This window comes from Coregonus lavaretus (assembly GCF_964263955.1).
Source record: "Coregonus lavaretus genome assembly, chromosome: 37".
NCBI classification, from domain to species: Eukaryota; Metazoa; Chordata; class Actinopteri; order Salmoniformes; family Salmonidae; genus Coregonus; species Coregonus lavaretus.
Genome location: NC_140024.1, coordinates 18,427,744 through 18,445,749, shown reverse-complemented (window position 1 = coordinate 18,445,749; position 18,006 = coordinate 18,427,744). Strand labels below are relative to the sequence as shown.

Sequence of the window (18,006 nt, the reverse complement as noted above, 5' to 3'; positions counted from 1 at the left end):
AATAAAAAACAGAGTTGATCCAATTGGCGAGGATAAGACTGAGTTATCCAGATCAGACGGACAAAGAGACAGAACGAGACAGACAGCCAGGGACAGACAGGGACACAGGCAGATAATGGAGTATGTATAGAGTAAGGATGGGGCATCAGACAGAGAAAGACACATACAGTGAATGCAGACAGATATACAGGCAGACAGACAGACAGGTAAGTGCAAGCCAAACAGGTCATATGGATGAGCCTGGTTCCAGGGGGGATCTGTTGATTGGCATAGCTGTGATTGGAGGGGAAAGCTGTCAGAAGGATTCACACCGTAGACTGCAGGGGAGGGGGTTGAATGAGGGGAGATATAAGATGATGGAAGGGGGAGAGGTCAAAGTGCCAAACATCTCAACAACTGATACACCTTGCGTCATCTTCCTTTTATCTTATCTTTACTGAATCGTGTACATTTTCTCATATCCAACATCTCCTGCTGTCCTTCCTCTTTACGCCCTCAGTCCTAATCTATCTTTTCCATTTCTCTTTCCTTCCTTAGTGTCTATGATCTCCCTGTATGCTGATTCATTAAAGGTTGGATATAACCCAAAGCCTGCTGTCGATGTCTAGAGAGCCGTGTCCCACCCACAGGGAATGACTGTCTCAGTCTGATTCAATCAACTTCCTACCATCAAAACAAATGACTACAAATAGGCTAACAGGAGGGACTCCATACATAGCACTCTAACTAGATAGAGTTAGGTAAGGTCATCTTCTCTCTTCTTCCATATGTTACTGTTAAGGCTAACTGATGAGGCTAACGTGGGGCTAATGTGATGCTAACATGTGGCATGGTTGTGTGTGGGCACAGTGAGGGTCATGTCACCCAGCTTGCAGTGGCAGGCAGCTGCCAGAGGTGGCTGATGGAGCCCGGACCAAACCCTGCTGCTTCCCATCCCAGATCACCAGCTAAAGAATATGGGCTGCTCTGTTGGCACGACAACGGCTGGAGAGACAGCAAGCACCTGGGATGGAGGGAGTGAAAGGAGGGTAGGCGTGAGGCGTGGGGCGTGGGGGCTTGGCAGGGGGTCGCAGAGGTCAGCAAACAGGCAGACACATCAACAGCAAGACACAACGGGATTGGAGGACATATGACAGGTGCAGGTGAGTGCCTCCGGGGAAACACACACACTCACACACACGCGCACACACGCGCACACACGCGCACACACACACACACACACACACACACACACACACACACACACACACACACACACACACACACACACACACACACACACACACACACACACACACACACACACACACACACACACACACACACACACACACACACACACACACACACACACACACACACACACACACACACACACACAGGGGCATGTGGAGGCAGGCGAGGCCTCTACTTCTCACCATGACCTGTGATAATATCCTTATGGAGTGTTACCTGAGCCCAGAGCCTGAGACCAAAGGGAAAAGGGAAGAGGTGGGGACACTCTGCTGCAAGGCTGGAGAGAGCACAAGAAGAAACCTCCCCCGCCCGCCCGCCCGCTCCCAGTACCCTCCCCTACCCACCTCCCCATGACACCATCCCCATGATTCACTTAAAGACCAATACAAGACACAAAGACACACACAAACAGACAGACGGACAGGCATATACACACAGGCCTCGATCCACTTCCCTACACTAAAACCTCACTCAGCCTGGTATCATACCCTAGTGTCAATAGAGAATAGTCTAATAATAACCAAAGAATAACCTAGTACCATACTAACCTAGTACCATACTGTAGATAGGTGTAGTTAGGTGTGAAGGTCACAGACACTCCCTCAAGTGTAATCACTTTGAAGGTCAAAGATCCTTTGAAATAAACAGACAGACCCTCACTGCTCTGAAGTGTGACCTACTAGTAGGCCAGTGGTGTAGTGCTGCCGGAGCGTGAGGGAGCTCCCTCACTTTTTTCAATTTGAGAATAGACAACGCTGGTAAACATATTTCTGGGAAAGAAAATTGAAGCTGAATCAATGTCCCGCAAGATCACATAATGATTCATTTGTATTTTACATAACATAACTGAATCTAATATCATAGCATAGTAGGCCTATAACATTACTGTTACACCAAAAACACCTCCTCATTTCTAATGACATTTTAGGATGGTTAGCTGAAGTCACATTTACAGTATTATCTCATGCAGCCAAAAGTCAACTGCGCGCGCCACTAGGCAGGTTATACTGTATGCTTTGATTGAAACAAAATACAAGAAAGGCTAATAGTTTGTTAAAATCATCTGCTCTAATTCGCTTACAAAACAGTAATTGAAGAAGCTCTAAATGCATATTCCCATGAAACTGATTGAGATCAAATGATTGGTATGGAGACACAGTTTGAACATTTGACCAGTAAAACGTGAAGAATGATCATTCACCATTGACAGTGATGATGGCCTATTTTGAAATTAGATATGCCTAACTTGGTGTTCTCTCTGCATTTTGGGGTAGGGCCCGTAAGTAAGCATTTCACTGTTAGTCTATACCTGTTGTATACAAAGCATGTGACGAATAAACATATAAAATATACAATTTTCTTGAGACAATATGTGTGGGCATAGGGCAGACGTTGCAATTGGAAGATGCATTTTAATATTCAATAGGCTATATCTGTTGGTACAAACTTGGATTGAGAAATTATGACATAATGTTTTTACAAATTGTTTCACTCGCACACCTAAACAACAGCACTACACCACTGTAGTAGGCTAACATTGAGGAAGGTTATGTGTGTAGTGGACTGCTGTAAACATCATAGGAGGGCTCTGATGGGCTCTGAGTACTGATGGGAAGCCAGCGAAATATGAGCTAATGTACAGTAATGACTTGTCCATTGATATGAGGTAGTGTAAAGTAAAGACTAGTTCATTGCTCTCTTTCCCTCTCAAATTCAATGGTTATATAATTTATCCTTTAGGGGTTGGAGTAACCATGGTTACCAAACTGTACCGACGGTTGTATGGTACCGTGATTATATTTTCTAGGGGTACGGCCGAGTAACCATAACCTCCCATAAGGAAGTAATAGAATCCAAGGCAATCTGAACCTCCTGTGGAGCAGGGACAGGGACAGTAGGCCACATTGGCAAAACATCAGGGGGTGATCTTTTAACCTCTGTCATCAGGCACTTTGACCTCAGTCATGCCTACTCATCCTCTCTCCATAACCAAATACCGCTGTGCCCCTAGGGAGGTGAAGATGCCATGGTGCAAACAGCTGATTCACTGTAAAAGTCTATAGGAAAACTGTAGAATCATCCCCAGCTGTACCCTGCCCTCACACAACAGGCTCTGACAGAACATTAACCTTCTCCTGGACTAACTCCTCTGCCCAATCCCCTCGCAACACCTCAGACTGTTATAGAACAATGACTCTCCCCTAAGAGATGCTATACATTTTGGTATTACTATTCCGAATTTTAGTCTGGTCTTAATACAGCAATGACAAATGATATGCACTGTCACACACATGACATAATATGACTAATACCGAAACACAAACACACACTCACTACTTTAGATGAAATACATCCCCTGAGGATTGATGCTGTAATCCATAGCCAGATCCTGACACCTGAACCCTGACCCTTGACCCTGACCCTGACCTTAACCCCAGGTCAGAGAGCCTAACCTATCCTCCCATTCATTAGACCCAGCAGCAGGTCCCGTCCCAGGAGCGAGAGAGGGGACTTTTTCTCACTTGCTCAGGGACACCATGACAAGCTGAGAAAGAGACGTAGAGAAAATACTAAAATAACTCCTGCATATTTACTGTCAACGTTTCGGTGTACAACCTTTTCCAACATATTTCAAGGTCTTGAAAAAGGTTGTGTACCGAAATGTTGACAATAAATATGCAGAGGTAAATTCGTGTATGTTGGAGTTATTCATATTTTTTCTACAATGTTGACTTTGGTGCCGTAATTCCCTGCCCCACAAACAAGAAAAGCATAGTAGTGTTAACTCTCTTCTAAAGGTGAGAAAGAGAACCTGGACCTGATGACATACTGTGAAACAAAGATATTCAAATGTGCATATCTCTGTATATTGTGATGCAGGGGAGCATACAATGTTATGTCATCTACTAGATATATGCCTTTAGACGCTTCCTGATTTTCTGAAAGGGGCAGCAATACTAACAAAGGATGCCCTGAGACTTCTTGAAGTGTAATCAACCGGATGGAAGGAGAGTGTAGTGGGGAAAGATACAGTAATTTAACAAAGGTAGATTAAATACGAAATGGAAATGATGAAGTGTCCCTCATCTCTAACATTGAAAAAAAAATCTTCCATTATATGGAAGTTACATGGAAGTTATAAACAAATAACTGCGTAGCCACATACAGTTGAAGTCGGAAGTTTACATACACTTAGGTTGGAGTCATTAAAACTCATTTTTCAACCACACCACAAATTTCTTGTTAACAAACTATAGTTTTGGCAAGTCGGTTATGACATCTACTTTGTGCATGACACAAGTAATTTTTCCAACAATTGTTTACAGACAGATTATTTCACTTATAATTCACTGTATCACAATTCCAGTGGGTCAGAAGTTTACATACACTAAGTTGACTGTGCCTTTAAACAGCTTGGAAAATTCCACAAATTGATGTCTTAGCTTTAGAAGCTTCTGATAGGCTAATTGACATCATTTGAGTCAATTGGAGGTGTACCTGTGGATGTATTTCAAGGCCTACCTTCAAACCCAGTGCCTCTTTGCTTGACATCATGGGAAAATCAAAAGAAATCAGCCAAGACCTCAGGAAAGAAATTGTAGACCTCCACAAGTCTGGTTCATCCTTCGGAGCAATTTCAAAACGCCTGAAGGTACCACGTTCATCTGTACAAACAATAGTACGCAAGTATAAACAACATGGGACCACGCAGCCGTCATACCGCTCAGGAAGGAGACGCGTTCTGTCTACTAGAGATTAACGTACTTTGGTGCGAAAAGTGCAAATCAATCCCAGAACAACAGCAAAGGACCCTGTGAAGATGCTTGAGGAAACAGGTACAAAAGTATCTATATCCACAGTAAAACGAGTCCTATATCGACATTACCTGAAAGGCCGCTCAGCAAGTAAGAAGCCACTGCTCCAAAACCACCATAAAAAAGCCAGACTACGGTTTGCAACTGCACATGGGGACAAAGATCTTACTTTTTGGAGAAATGTCCTCTGGTCTGATTAAACAAAAATAGAACTGTTTGGCCATAATGACCATCGTTATGTTTGGAGGAAAAAGGGGAAACCTTGCAAGCCGAAGAACACCATCCCAACCGTAAAGCACGGGGGTGGCAGCATCATGCTGTGGGGGTGCTTGGCTGCAGGAGGGTCTGGTGCACTTCACAAAATAAATGGCATCATGAGGAAGGAAAATTATGTGAATATATTGAAGCAACATCTCAAGACATCAGTCAGGAAGTTAAAGCTTGGTCGCAAATGGGTCTTCCAAATGGACAATGACCCCAAGCATACTTCCAAAGTTGTGGCAAAATGGCTTAAGGACAACAAAGTCAAGGTATTGGAGTGGCCATCACAAAGCCCTGACCTCAATCCTATAGAACATTTGTGGGCAGAACTGAAAAAGTGTGTGCGAGCAAGGAGGCCTACAAATCTGACTCAGTTACACCAGCTCTGTCAGGAGGAATGGGCCAAAATTCACCCAACTTATTGTGGGAAGCTTGTGGAATTGACCCAAATTAAACAATTTAAAGGCAATGCTACCAAATACTAATTGAGGGTATGTAAACTTCTGACCCACTGGGAATGTGATGAAAGAAATAAAACCTGAAAGAAATAATTCTCTCTACTATTATTCTGACATTTCACATTCTTAAAATAGTGGTGATCCTAACTGACCTAAGACAGGGAATTCTTACTAGGATTAAATGTCAGGAATTGTGAAAAACTGAGTTTAAATGTATTTGGCTAAGGTGTATGTAAACTTCCGACTTCAACTGTATGTGAAAAACTGACATTTTCCGATGTTAAATAATTCATTGTGTTCTCTACTTTAATGCAATGGAGTTAGATAGAGTTAATGGATTTAGATAGAGTTAATGGAGTTAGACGGAGTTAGATAGAGTTAATGGATTTAGATAGAGTTAATGGATTTAGATGGAGTTAGATAGAGTTAATGAAGTTAGATAGAGTTAATGGAGTTAGATAGAGTTAATGAAGTTAGATGGAGTTAGATAGAGTTAATGGAGTTAGATGGAGTTAGATAGAGTTAATGGAGTTAGATAGAGTTAATGGAGTTAGATAGAGTTAATGAAGTTAGATGGAGTTAGATAGAGTTAATGGAGTTAGATAGAGTTAATGGAGTTAGATAGAGTTAATGAAGTTAGATGGAGTTAGATAGAGTTAATGGAGTTAGATGGAGTTAGATAGAGTTAATGGAGTTAGATAGAGTTAATGGAGTTAGATAGAGTTAATGAAGTTAGATGGAGTTAGATAGAGTTAATGGAGTTAGATAGAGTTAATGGAGTTAGATAGAGTTAATGGAGTTAGATGGAGTTAGATAGAGTTAATGGGGTTATATGGAGGTGGAGATGTTGAGTTTGGTAGAGCAGAAAATCTTTCTGTGTTCTCTCGATAATATCATTCATAGCAGGCAAGCCTCCATGAGATATGAATAATATGAGCATCTTCATAGTATTATTGGAGAGAAACAGTGGTGCTTCACTGCAAAAACAATTGACTTGCTTAAGTATCAAATACAGGTCCCCAAACAGGCTGAGCCCAAGCCACGTTTTGCATTTTGATTACATACAGTGTACATGAATCTCTTGAGTGTCTCTTTTCCTGTGTGTATGTGTCCCTACTCCTTTTTCTCCATCTCCATATCTGTGTGTGAGAGTGTGTGTGAGAGTGTGAGAGTGTGTGTGTGTGTGTGTGTGTGTGTGTGTGTGTGTGTGTGTGTGTGTGTGTGTGTGTGCGTGCGTGTGCGCTGCCCACGGGGGGAATCTCATTCTCCTGTTGTGATATTCAGCAGTGATGCAGATGTAACCCAGCCAGGCTGCCTGGGCAGACAGTCATCCACCCTGACAGAGGACCGGAGCTCTGACATCATCCCATCAGAGCGCCAGTCAACACCCCCAGGGGAAGCACGATTAGATGAATAAAGAGATAGAGACTTAGAGGGAGGGAGGGAAAGAAAGGGCTGACAAAGGGAGGGGAGGTAAGTAAAGGGTTAATAAATCAATTAGATAAATGGAGACTGCATGAGAGGCAGAGAGAGACAGTGAGAAAGAATGAGAGATGAATTGATGAGAGGAGGCGGGGCTGGTGTTGTAGAGGGCAGCATGATGGAGGGAGGAGATGGAGGTGAGGTGGAGTGGGAGTGAGGGGTGGGTTCTAATGATGGGAGAGGGGGTGGAGGGGTGAAAACATGAGAGATGAGGGCTCAACAGGGGGACCTGGCTTGGAAGGAAGCGTGTATCCATAAATATACAGTATATGGGGCATGCTGATCATACAATGCACCAGGAGAGCAGCGCAACACAATAACAGGTCCCCAGGCTGTGATGGATGAGGCCTGAGCCCTGAGCCCTGGTGTCAGCCCACTCAGCGCAAACATCCAACAGGGACAAATCAGCAGGCCACCTCCCCCCGCACCAGCTTAATACAACTAATGGAGCCATCTACTATATGTTGTCCAGCGAACTGCTTTTTGAATACTTTTCTCCAACCTGAGTCTGAGTCATCCAGATTGGTTGGCACCCCTGTGAATGCTGGTTGATGCTTCAACTGATCTTTAAACTCACTCTTATTGCACAAACACATAATAAAGTAAAGAGGTGGTAAAGTGATGTAATTTCCTCCTCATATCTCACTTAGATATTTATTAAGGTGAATTTATGCAGCGCTTTCTTCCACACAGGATTTCCGAAGCAGATTTCTCACTGTTTTTCATCAGATTATATAACTGCGCTTTCCTTTAATCAACTTTGTGTTCCGACTCAAACGCCTCAGCAAGGCATGGTGAATGACTTCCAGAGATGGAGCTGACATTTTTCTTTAAAAATGCCTCTTTTGTGCTGACCTATATTGCTGTTCCCAGCCAATCAAGTTTCCCTGAGCTAGTTCCATGGAGACCGTTGCCAAGCCAGGAGAGTAATTATAAGGCTTGACTCAGTTTGATTACAGGCCAGATGAAGAACCTCTAGCTCCTAGGAGTTGGTGGTCCAGGCTCAAAGCGTATGGAGCGTTGAGCTCCTTATGTATGTCTTCTCTGTGTGTCTGCGTGTCTGGGGGCTAGCACTGTCATGCTACAGCAGCTTTTATTTCTCAGATGGTAATGATATCGAGCTGCCATGATAAAGCTACTGTATGTTGGTGGGAGGGTTAGTCCAGTGACTCCAGTCAGCCGTGAGGCTTAAGGCCTCTGACACAATGGACCTCGGCCACCAGTGCATGACTCGATGACCACAGCTTCAATACCCAGCTTTAAGGTATAGCCTACAGAATACTGTATTTACTCTATGGACCGAGTTTCTACAATACAAACACTTTCTGGATCAGATATCATATCTGTAAGAATGGTATTGTCAGAGAACAGTACAATGCGCAATAGAAGCAGCTGTAGTATTATGCTTTAGAGTCAGACAACATTGGAGTCAGACTACTTTGTGGAGTAATATCTCAGCACAAATTTTTCCAGACTACTAATGAATACAAATGACTTCCAGGATAATTTCATTGTTTTCCTCCCTCATCTCCTTGTGGATAGAGCTTGGTTATCACTGGCTTTAGAGTTGTGCTGTAACACTATGATTAGTTTCTAATTGATCTGCCAGAGCAAAAAGAAACAGAGATTACGCTGCCTCTAGTTTATGCTTCTCACAAAGCTTTGATTACCTGTTTCTAAGCATCTGAGTGCACACTCCTGTCTCCTGAGAATGAGCCAAGGCATATCGTTCTCTATCCATCTGAATAAAGATTCCCTCTCTGCCTGAGAGTGATAATATTATGTTGTACTCAGTTCTACAGGGATAAACAAGTCACAGGTCTCATGGATGCAGCAGGACATATTCTCCATTTGAGAGAATGACTGACCTTCCCTTTCTACCAATGACCCCTTTCTCTGTCTATGCAAGGACATCCTATTATAATATACAGTAAGGTCTGTGTATGGACGGAGGGTATATGCTTTGTCTATCAATGTCAGTTTCCTCCCTTTCATCTGAGCCTGTATGTGTATGTATTCATCTCTTTGAACTGTATGTTTCTAGGCATCCAGATTGTGAATGGTTCCATTTCTCTTTGAGCGAATACTTCTATGTCTTTTTGGCAGTGAGTGTATATTTCTCTAGCAACCTGTGAGCGAAGGTCTCTCTCTCTCTCTCTCTCTCTCTCTCTCTCTCTCTCTCTCTCTCTCTCTCTCTCTCTCTCTCTCTCTCTCTCTCTCTCTCTCTCTCTCTCTCTCTCTCTCTCTCTCTCTCTCTCTCTCTCTCTCTCTCTCTCTCTCTCTCTCTCTCTCTCTCTCTCTCTCTCTCTCTCTCTCTCTCTCTCCTCCCTCCCTCCCTCCCTCCCTCCCTCCCTCCCTCCCTCCCTCCCTCCCTCCCTCCCTCACACAGGGATCATCACTTTCCATCATCTTCAGTATGCTGTGCTCCATCATAAGACCAGGGGTGGTCAAGGCAGGGGCACTGGGACCCACACAGGCGTAACTAGAGAGACTGAGAGATGGACAGAGATGATGGTTGAAAGTGGCTATTCATTGTGGAAGGACACTAGACAAGTTGGCCCACGCGACTGTGCCTCGCACCAGATCGCTTTGATTAAAGACTGGTGTTTGACAGGCGTCCGGCCAGGAAGAGGGAGAAGTTGAGCATGCAGGTGTGCCTCCACACCGTGACTGCAATGTAGACATTTCAAGGCTGAACAGGTCATAACCGTGGCATGACTGCGAAATACGATTAGCATGACCACGACAGGAAAAACCCACAGGCTAATACAGCACAATAGTGTTCCTTCAGAACACAATTCTTACGTATTCTGACCGCTGCACAGATTTCCATCTACCATCGTTCATATTTTGTTCCTTTTAGAACTGAGTACAAAGGAAATGTGGAAATTCCAGGAGGTATTAAAAATGGTATTGAAATCATAAGATGCAGTACAAAATAGTCTACATCAGAGAGATTCAGTGGAAACTAACTATCCTCTGATAAATGAAAGAGCTGTTCTATTGCTCATCTGGGGCAGAAATGTACTGAACGCTACAACGAAAAAGCACTCACTACTACAACCCCTGACACAGTAGGACTCCCTACCCAATAATAGGTATCTATGTACAGTCCACTACCCATGAGGAATAGGAGGCAAGCAGAGCACTCAAGTCCTGAGAACGTTTTAGGTGATAACACGGCAGCCTATCTAGCTGTTTGCTCACTACAAGAGTTGCTCTGGTTCCTATTTCCCAGCTGGTAGTTGGCTGTTAGCGTGTTTGTCTCTGTCAGCTGTTGGGGAATGCATATGGAGTAGGTGGCAGAAGAGGGGTTAGCATATTTTTAGACAGGCATTTCACACAGGGGGACCACACTCCAGAATAATGAGTCCACCCCCACCATGCTCCCTGCTGAGGAACGGAGACACGCAGATCAAACCCTCTTTGAGCTGGCGAGGAAGAGCGGGAGCCAAACATGCTAACAAGGGGGAGGCAGGATGAGAGGGAGCATGAAAAGAACAAGGGAGCATGAAAAAGGAAAGATGGAAAAACAGAGGAAACAAAGCCAAAGCTGACTTAAAATGGCAAAAGTAAACACAAACAAATAAGTTGTGGTAAGGCTAGGACCAATGAAGATGGACAGGATGTAGACACATAGTTAACACTTGATGAAAGGACATTCAAGTGTTATTACCTGCTTCCTATTTCAATCAGGCGAGGGAATTGGGGAAGGTTTGATTGGCTGGGATCAGAGACAATATATGGTGAGCAGAAGCTTATTGAATATGTAATACAGCTCATTACTTCCTGCTACCTTCTCAGAGTGACTATATCTAATTATGTTACTACGGTACTAACGCAGGACTCTCACAGCAGGAAGATACTGAAACCAACCAATCAGATGCTTCTGTCAGACATCCAATTACAGCATCCCCATTAGATCGTTATAGGCTCCCTCTCACTGTGGATAATGCCAATCACACAGCAGCTTCAAAACTGGACCACAAGGATCTTCTCTGAACCTCCTAACATCACACACACTGCTGAGAAGTCTACACCAACTATTTTCCTTAAATCTCTCTTATCCCATTTCACAATGGCTTTATCGCTCAACTCTTTCTTTCTTTCTTTCTTTCTTTCTTTCTTTCTTTCTTTCTTTCTTTCTTTCTTTCTTTCTTTCTTTCTTTCTTTCTTTCTTTGTCTTTCACCCTCTCCTTTCTCTTCCTTTCACTCTTTTGTTCGTAGGCTGGCTGGTACCTTGATTTGTCCGGTGGAGTTGAGTTTTCTTGGCACGCCGGTGCTTCCTGTAGATCTGGGAGGTTGGCGAAATCATCTTGTTCAGCCAGCCCGATTGCTAGAGACAGAACAACCATCTTCCCCTCGCTGCTCCACACAACACACAGAACACCACAACACACACAACACAACACACACAATGAGTACAGAGACAGAGTAGAGAGGTAGTTGAAAAAACTGTCAAGAGGAGAGAAAGGTCAAGGTGATATTGATTGGTGAAACATTTACATATTATCACTTGGATTGCTACAAAACCTCATCCTTAAAACATTTAATTGAACCCAAGCTGTTGTAGACACAGATTGTTTACTTTCTGTGTGCTTTGAAGCGTAACGTGTTACAGGCTTTAGTCATATTGAAGTATGCTGCAGTCTGAAAGGGGCCAGGCACACAGTGCTCTTAACAAGCAAACATTCACACACTCCTGCTCTTACTCACACACACACACACACACACACACACACACACAAAAACACACAGAGACTCCCTTAGGTTCCCCTAGGGGCTGGGCCCCTCTCCCCCGGTTTGTGTAAAGCTGTGAGGTGAGTCACTGTTTCCCGGGACCCTGTCCTGTCTAACTCTCTCCATCATTCTATTCCTTCCCTCACAGGGCCTTTACATAACACATTCCTGACCCCTGTTCAACAAACAAAACCTCCTCTGACCCTCACTGTTCTCTAATCATCTTCTGTCTTCCTGCACAAGAATATCACAACATATTCTCTTTGGGGGACAAACTCAAGCATAGTGTGTAGTCAATACTAGTAGCTATCAGATGTTTTGCTCCATGTCCAGCTACCTAAATGACACATGGAGTCTGTGCATCATACAGCTATTCATTCTGTTTGTGGCTTTTCCTCCTTCTTCAAGCAGTTTTTCTTTCCCTCCATATTTGACCCAAATATTTTCTTTTTATGTCCTTTCTATTTCTGCCATTCTACAGCATCTCCTATGTTCTCTCTCTCTCTCTCTCTCTCTCTCTCTCTCTCTCTCTCTCTCTCTCTCTTTCTCTCTCTCTCTCTCTCCCTCTCTCTCTCTCTCTCTCCCTCTCTCTCTCTCTCTCTCTCTCTCTATCCCTCTCTCCCTCCCTCTCTCTCTCTCTCTCTCTCTCTCCTCTCTCTCTCTCTCTCTCTCTCTCTCTCTCTCTCGCTCTCTCTCTCTCTCAAAATTGTAAATACATTTAGCAAAAGAACACGACTGCCTGCAAAAAGATTAACGCAACCATACTTATCTCTTGAGTCCAAGCAGACAAAACAGAGATGTTGTCTGTGTTTTAAAAATCCATGTAGATCAATACACTTTACTTGCAGTCACTAAATCATGATGATCTAAATAAAGTACAACTATCCAAGGTGCAGAATTATGGGCAATTGCATTTATCACCAAACAATTTAATTAACATAAAATCAAATATCAGTCCTGATAAAAAGAAAAAAAAATGCACATTGTCTGCAGGATTCATTTATCAGTATCATCACAATCCAATTCCATGTATTCAATACATAGGCTGGTTTGCTCATAGTTTTGTAAACTTTTCATTGGCGCACAGAAACACAATTCACAATAGAAATAAGGAAAGGTGAATACAATGGAGGAACACAACTGAAATGAATTTATAGGCCTACATCCACACCAAAGCAAAGCTCTATAATGGAAGGTCACAGTGTTAGAGATGATGACTTAGGACTAACCCAAAGTTAGGTAGAAGTAACCCAACTTTATTCTCTGCATCTCTCCATATCCGCAAAAAAAAAAAAAAAAATCATAACAATTAGACAGTCCGCATTGCCTAGATCTTTCCATTGTACGTGGTATGACACTGATAGGATGATTTAGAATTCCGTGCAGTAGTATTTACTGATTGCCCGAAACAGTGAACACAATTGCACACATTTCTCTTCTGATGAAAACAATGTGTTGATATTCTGTGAACAAAACACTTAACAGTGAATGTTGTATTCACTAACATTTATATTTAATGTTTTGCAAAAGGTGGTCTAAGATATGCAAGTCAGGTACTAAGGCAAGAAAATGATCAGAAGTTCTGTAAATGTTTTTGAGCATTTGATAATTGCTGTTCTGCTATTTGTTTCAACCCAGATCCAAAACTTGCTTGTACACGATTGAGAACAACTGTAACACCTACATGAGCCTCATTGATAACACTCAGTATAAAACAAGGCAGCAATTAAATGAGGGGGCTATTAACACCACCAACACCAAGTCACTTAGATTGCACCCCCCCCCCCCCCCCATCCTCCGATCCCCCAGAGCCTCGTCCCTCCCAGCCCAGAACGATTCATGTTTACAGGGACTGTGGGCAAGGCCACCTCTCCGTCCATGTTCCACATATCTGCCCTGCCTTTATCGAGCGATGATTTAGTGAGGAGGTCCCTGGTCAGGGGCCTGTGTTAATGGGCCAGAGAGACTCAAGTGGAGGGCAGGGGGGTCGGGGGGGTCCGCAGGCTGCCCTACACAGACTCAGACATCCATCATCGTCCACACACACACACAGGAGAAGGAATCGCTGTGTTTTGTTTCGCAAACAAATGGTTCATCCCCAGCCAATCATTTCAATACCAGATTCATTGGAAAATCGGTGACACCATCAAATGTGTCAGGAGTTTCTGGCCTCCAGATTGCTCCCCCACCTACAGTAGATCTACTGTCTCCAATATGCTATGAGTGGTCTGTGAAGTACTGAAGTTCTGCTGACTGCAGGGCAATAAAAAAAAAAAGTTTTGCTGTTTTGTACAGTGGTTGATAACAAATTATTCTGGGAACCTTAAAGTGTACGGTGAAACGTACATTTAGCGGTACATTTGTCACATTTAGCTTTATCATAGAATATTGTAAACGTTATAGCTAAATCGAATTAGGAAGTGGTAGTTTGCAATCCATATCCACACAGTGAATTGAACTCTCTCTCCACCTCAACAACCCCTCCTCGTCTCCTTGGGTTTAACCTTCATCATATACCCCTTCTCTTTCCATCTTTCACACACTACTCCTCTCTACCTTTATCTCTCTCTCTCTCTCTAATAGTGACAGTCCATCGTGGGAGTAATGATGCTGTAGACAGGAGATCAATGCAGTGTGGAGTTTCTACATGCTGCTGCTTAACCCCTGCACCCATGTTAATGCACACAGGCTATAAATGTGATATACACAAGCTCACATGCACTCATACACACACACACACACACACACACACACACACACACACACACACACACACACAGTAAAGACTTCAGAGTGTAGTGTGCAGCTGCAGCATGCTTATTAGCTCAAATAGTTTGTCCCCTACCCTCGGGTAGACAAGTGTGACCTATGCAAAGATAATACACGTAACTTTAAGTAAACTTAAAAACAGACACTAAAGGGCATACAGACAGAGTAACCAAGAACAATGCATACATTACACAAACTATTAAAGTAATGCCAAAAAACAAGAAGTAAAACTATGTCATTATAGCTACAGTACATGGCTTAGGCTTGGCATTTCGGGAGTAAATCTTACAGTATATGAAACGCTTTAGGACAATTACCTGAGGAGAAGGGGGGAGATTTGATATAATAAGGACAACACGGTGAAAGACAGACAGAAGACAGTGCAGACAGGTTCAGAATAGAACCAAGACCAGCAGACTCACAGGAAAGACTTGACGTCCAGTCCTCTGTTGCGGATCTGTCCCATCATGTGGTCCCAGCTGCCTGGGTTGGACCTGGAGCGTCCTCCTCCTGCTCCTCTGTACCGGGAAGCACCTGTCCCCGCCGGACTCCCCCGCACCCCCCGCGGGCCTCCCCGGTGCCCCCCGCCCCCGGGCCCTGTGTGCAGCTGGCCCAGGCTCTGGGAGGTGGCTGGGGGGTCACTGGGACCCGGAGGAGGCTGGTGGGTGAGAGGCTGCTGGAGACTCTGCTGTCGCACCAGGGGACGAGGACGCGCTGCTGCTGAGGATGGAATGTGCTCCAGGGTAGAGGCAGCTGAGAGGGATGGGTCCCCAAAACTGACCAGACAGAGTAGCAAGGGAAGAGAGGGTAACAAGGGTTTTGCAGGGGTTGCACGTGAGAGAAGAGGGAAGGTGAGGGACAAAGGAGAAGGATAGTGGTAACCAGAGAGATTGACAGAAGAGATCCATAATTGGAAAATAGGAGATACAGGGGGAGAGTGGTGGTGTGAGTACAATAGAAGTACCAGAGGGAACAAAAATGAGGACAGGTCCAGAGAGTTCAACAAAGAGAAAGGAGGTATGGAGAGATGAAAAACAAGAAATAGAGCATTGTCAGGTTAAAGCAGTTTAGCAGTAGTCGTACAGTTGTATAAGATGCTTGTATGTGAGTGTCTGACAGTCTGTGGGTAGGCTTGTTTTTGACAGTGCTCAGGCCAACACCAAACAGGAGCTAACAGCCTTCATCTCTATTTTCCTCCATCCTTACCCTTTTCATGTCCCTTTCCTCCCAGATTTACCTTGACCTCTTCCTCCTCCTTTGTATCCATCTTTCCCCTCTAACCCATGATGACTTTACACTAGCCTCCTAGCTACCTCTCACTCTATGCTGCTTCTCTTAGCTCAACTGGTCTTTGTTTGCTCCATTCATCTGACCTGCCTTACCCATCAGTTCAACCCATTAATCTGACCTGCCTTACCCATCAGTTCAACCCATTAATCTGACCTGCCTTACCCATCAGTTCAACCCATTAATCTGACCTGCCTTACCCATCAGTTCAACCCATTAATCTGACCTGCCTTACCCATCAGTTCAACCCATTAATCTGACCTGCCTTACCCATCAGTTCAACCCATTAATCTGACCTGCCTTACCCATCAGTTCAACCCATTAATCTGACCTGCCTTACCCATCACTTCAACCCATTAATCTGACCTGCCTTACCCATCACTTCAACCCATTAATCTGACCTGCTTTACCCATCACTTCAACCCATTAATCTGACTCCAAACAACCCTCTCCCCTCCCTCAAACCCCTCTGTCTTTCTAATCATTCGTCTGCTTTTACACTATTTTAATAGTGCGTCCCGACTCTCCCCCTTCAATTTCTGCCCTTCATGATTACTGTAAACTCTGGCTAAACAGCCTCTGTCTTAGGCTAGTGCAGCACTGGAGGATTTACAGCCTTTGGCTGTGTTGACTGTGCTCTTCAGTGGGCCCCGGGCCGGCTCCACAGCGCTGTAGTAATTCTACTGGAGAGCACCAGAGGCAGGGCCCCGAGAGGACTTTGTGGACCAGATTAATACCAGTCATACTTCAGCATTTTGCCCCCCCCCACCCCCACTCCCCACATGGCCTTTCAGATAGCTCACATACGGCTCAGGACAATGTGTTGACTGAAGATGGGCTGTGGTTAGTGAGAATGAGTGTTACTGTCATTAAATGAATGGTCAGTGGGTATGGAAGTGTCTTGGCATGGGCTTATGGTATGTGCTTATTGCGGTTACAGCACATTTGATGAGTGTACGGATGTTGCTTTAAACATTCCAGAAAAGTGCCTTCAGATTTGCTTGGATTGTATATAATATAAGACATTAGGTAGGTTTGATTGAAGTTGATCAGTATCATGCTTTCCCACTCTCTCTGTTCACCTGTATCACCACTGCCTAAATCATCCCTCTCACTCATCTAATCCAAAGTATTATCATTGGACCTTTTATACAGGATAAAGAATCTAAAGAATGAGGGAGGGAATAAATAATATGGATGGATGCATTAAGTATGAAAGAGGGCTGAGCTTACAAGCTATCAGTGACAAGAGAAATATAACAATATAAAGAATAAATGTGACCCAGAGATAGAAGTGTATATATGAAAGCAGCAGGTCATAGATAGCAACATCAAATAAAAGTATTTCAATAAAATAATTCCACTCTGCTCCTCCAACACTGATGCACACAGTGCCATGCTGCAGTATGCGCCACATCAGCTGCAGTATGCTCTACATTTTACAGTCCAACAAATATTTTTGTCATAACTGACAGAATGATTCATCAATAAATCTGGATGGAGTACGTGGCATAGGGCCAGCCAGACATCTGGGAGTCCAATTCACGCAGAAATACATTTCTACTGTGTCATAAAGTTGGCTTAGGCTTTTTACAGCTCCTACCCAGATACCGTAGCCAGCTCAACACCTAATCCTTTCACTGTACATTTCTCTACTATTTCAATATCTCTCTTGTCCAAGGTTGAATACATTCAACTGCAAATAGATATTTCATTTGTCTCTCTGTGTGTATAGTAAACGACTTACCTACCCTGTCATTCAAATGGCCAGGCAGGCTATAAGCCCTTCTATCTGCTGCCTGTATCCTCCTCTGCTGACTTAAGAAGGGATTCTCAGATATCTCCTACCCAGAAAGTCAATTAAACTGACTAAAAACCTTGAGTGATTTGTAATGAAAGAGCCTTGAGGAGGGGAGAAAGGCAATGAGGCAGATGTACAGATCTTACAGCAGAAACAT

At 43.8% G+C, this 18,006-nt stretch overlaps 1 protein-coding gene across 1 annotated transcript in view; it reads right to left on the bottom strand.

Annotated features, from left to right (window-relative positions):
- LOC311111150 (synaptotagmin-7-like) overlaps positions 1–18,006 on the bottom strand; it is a gene marked incomplete at both ends in the record, with an annotated part of 166,828 nt that overhangs the window by 6,381 nt on the left and 142,441 nt on the right. The window contains 2 exons of the mRNA XM_084153838.1: positions 11,492–11,617; positions 15,184–15,537. Of these exons, the coding sequence (XP_084009964.1) occupies positions 11,492–11,617; positions 15,184–15,537 (480 nt within the window). The remainder of the gene's footprint in view (positions 1–11,491; positions 11,618–15,183; positions 15,538–18,006) is intronic.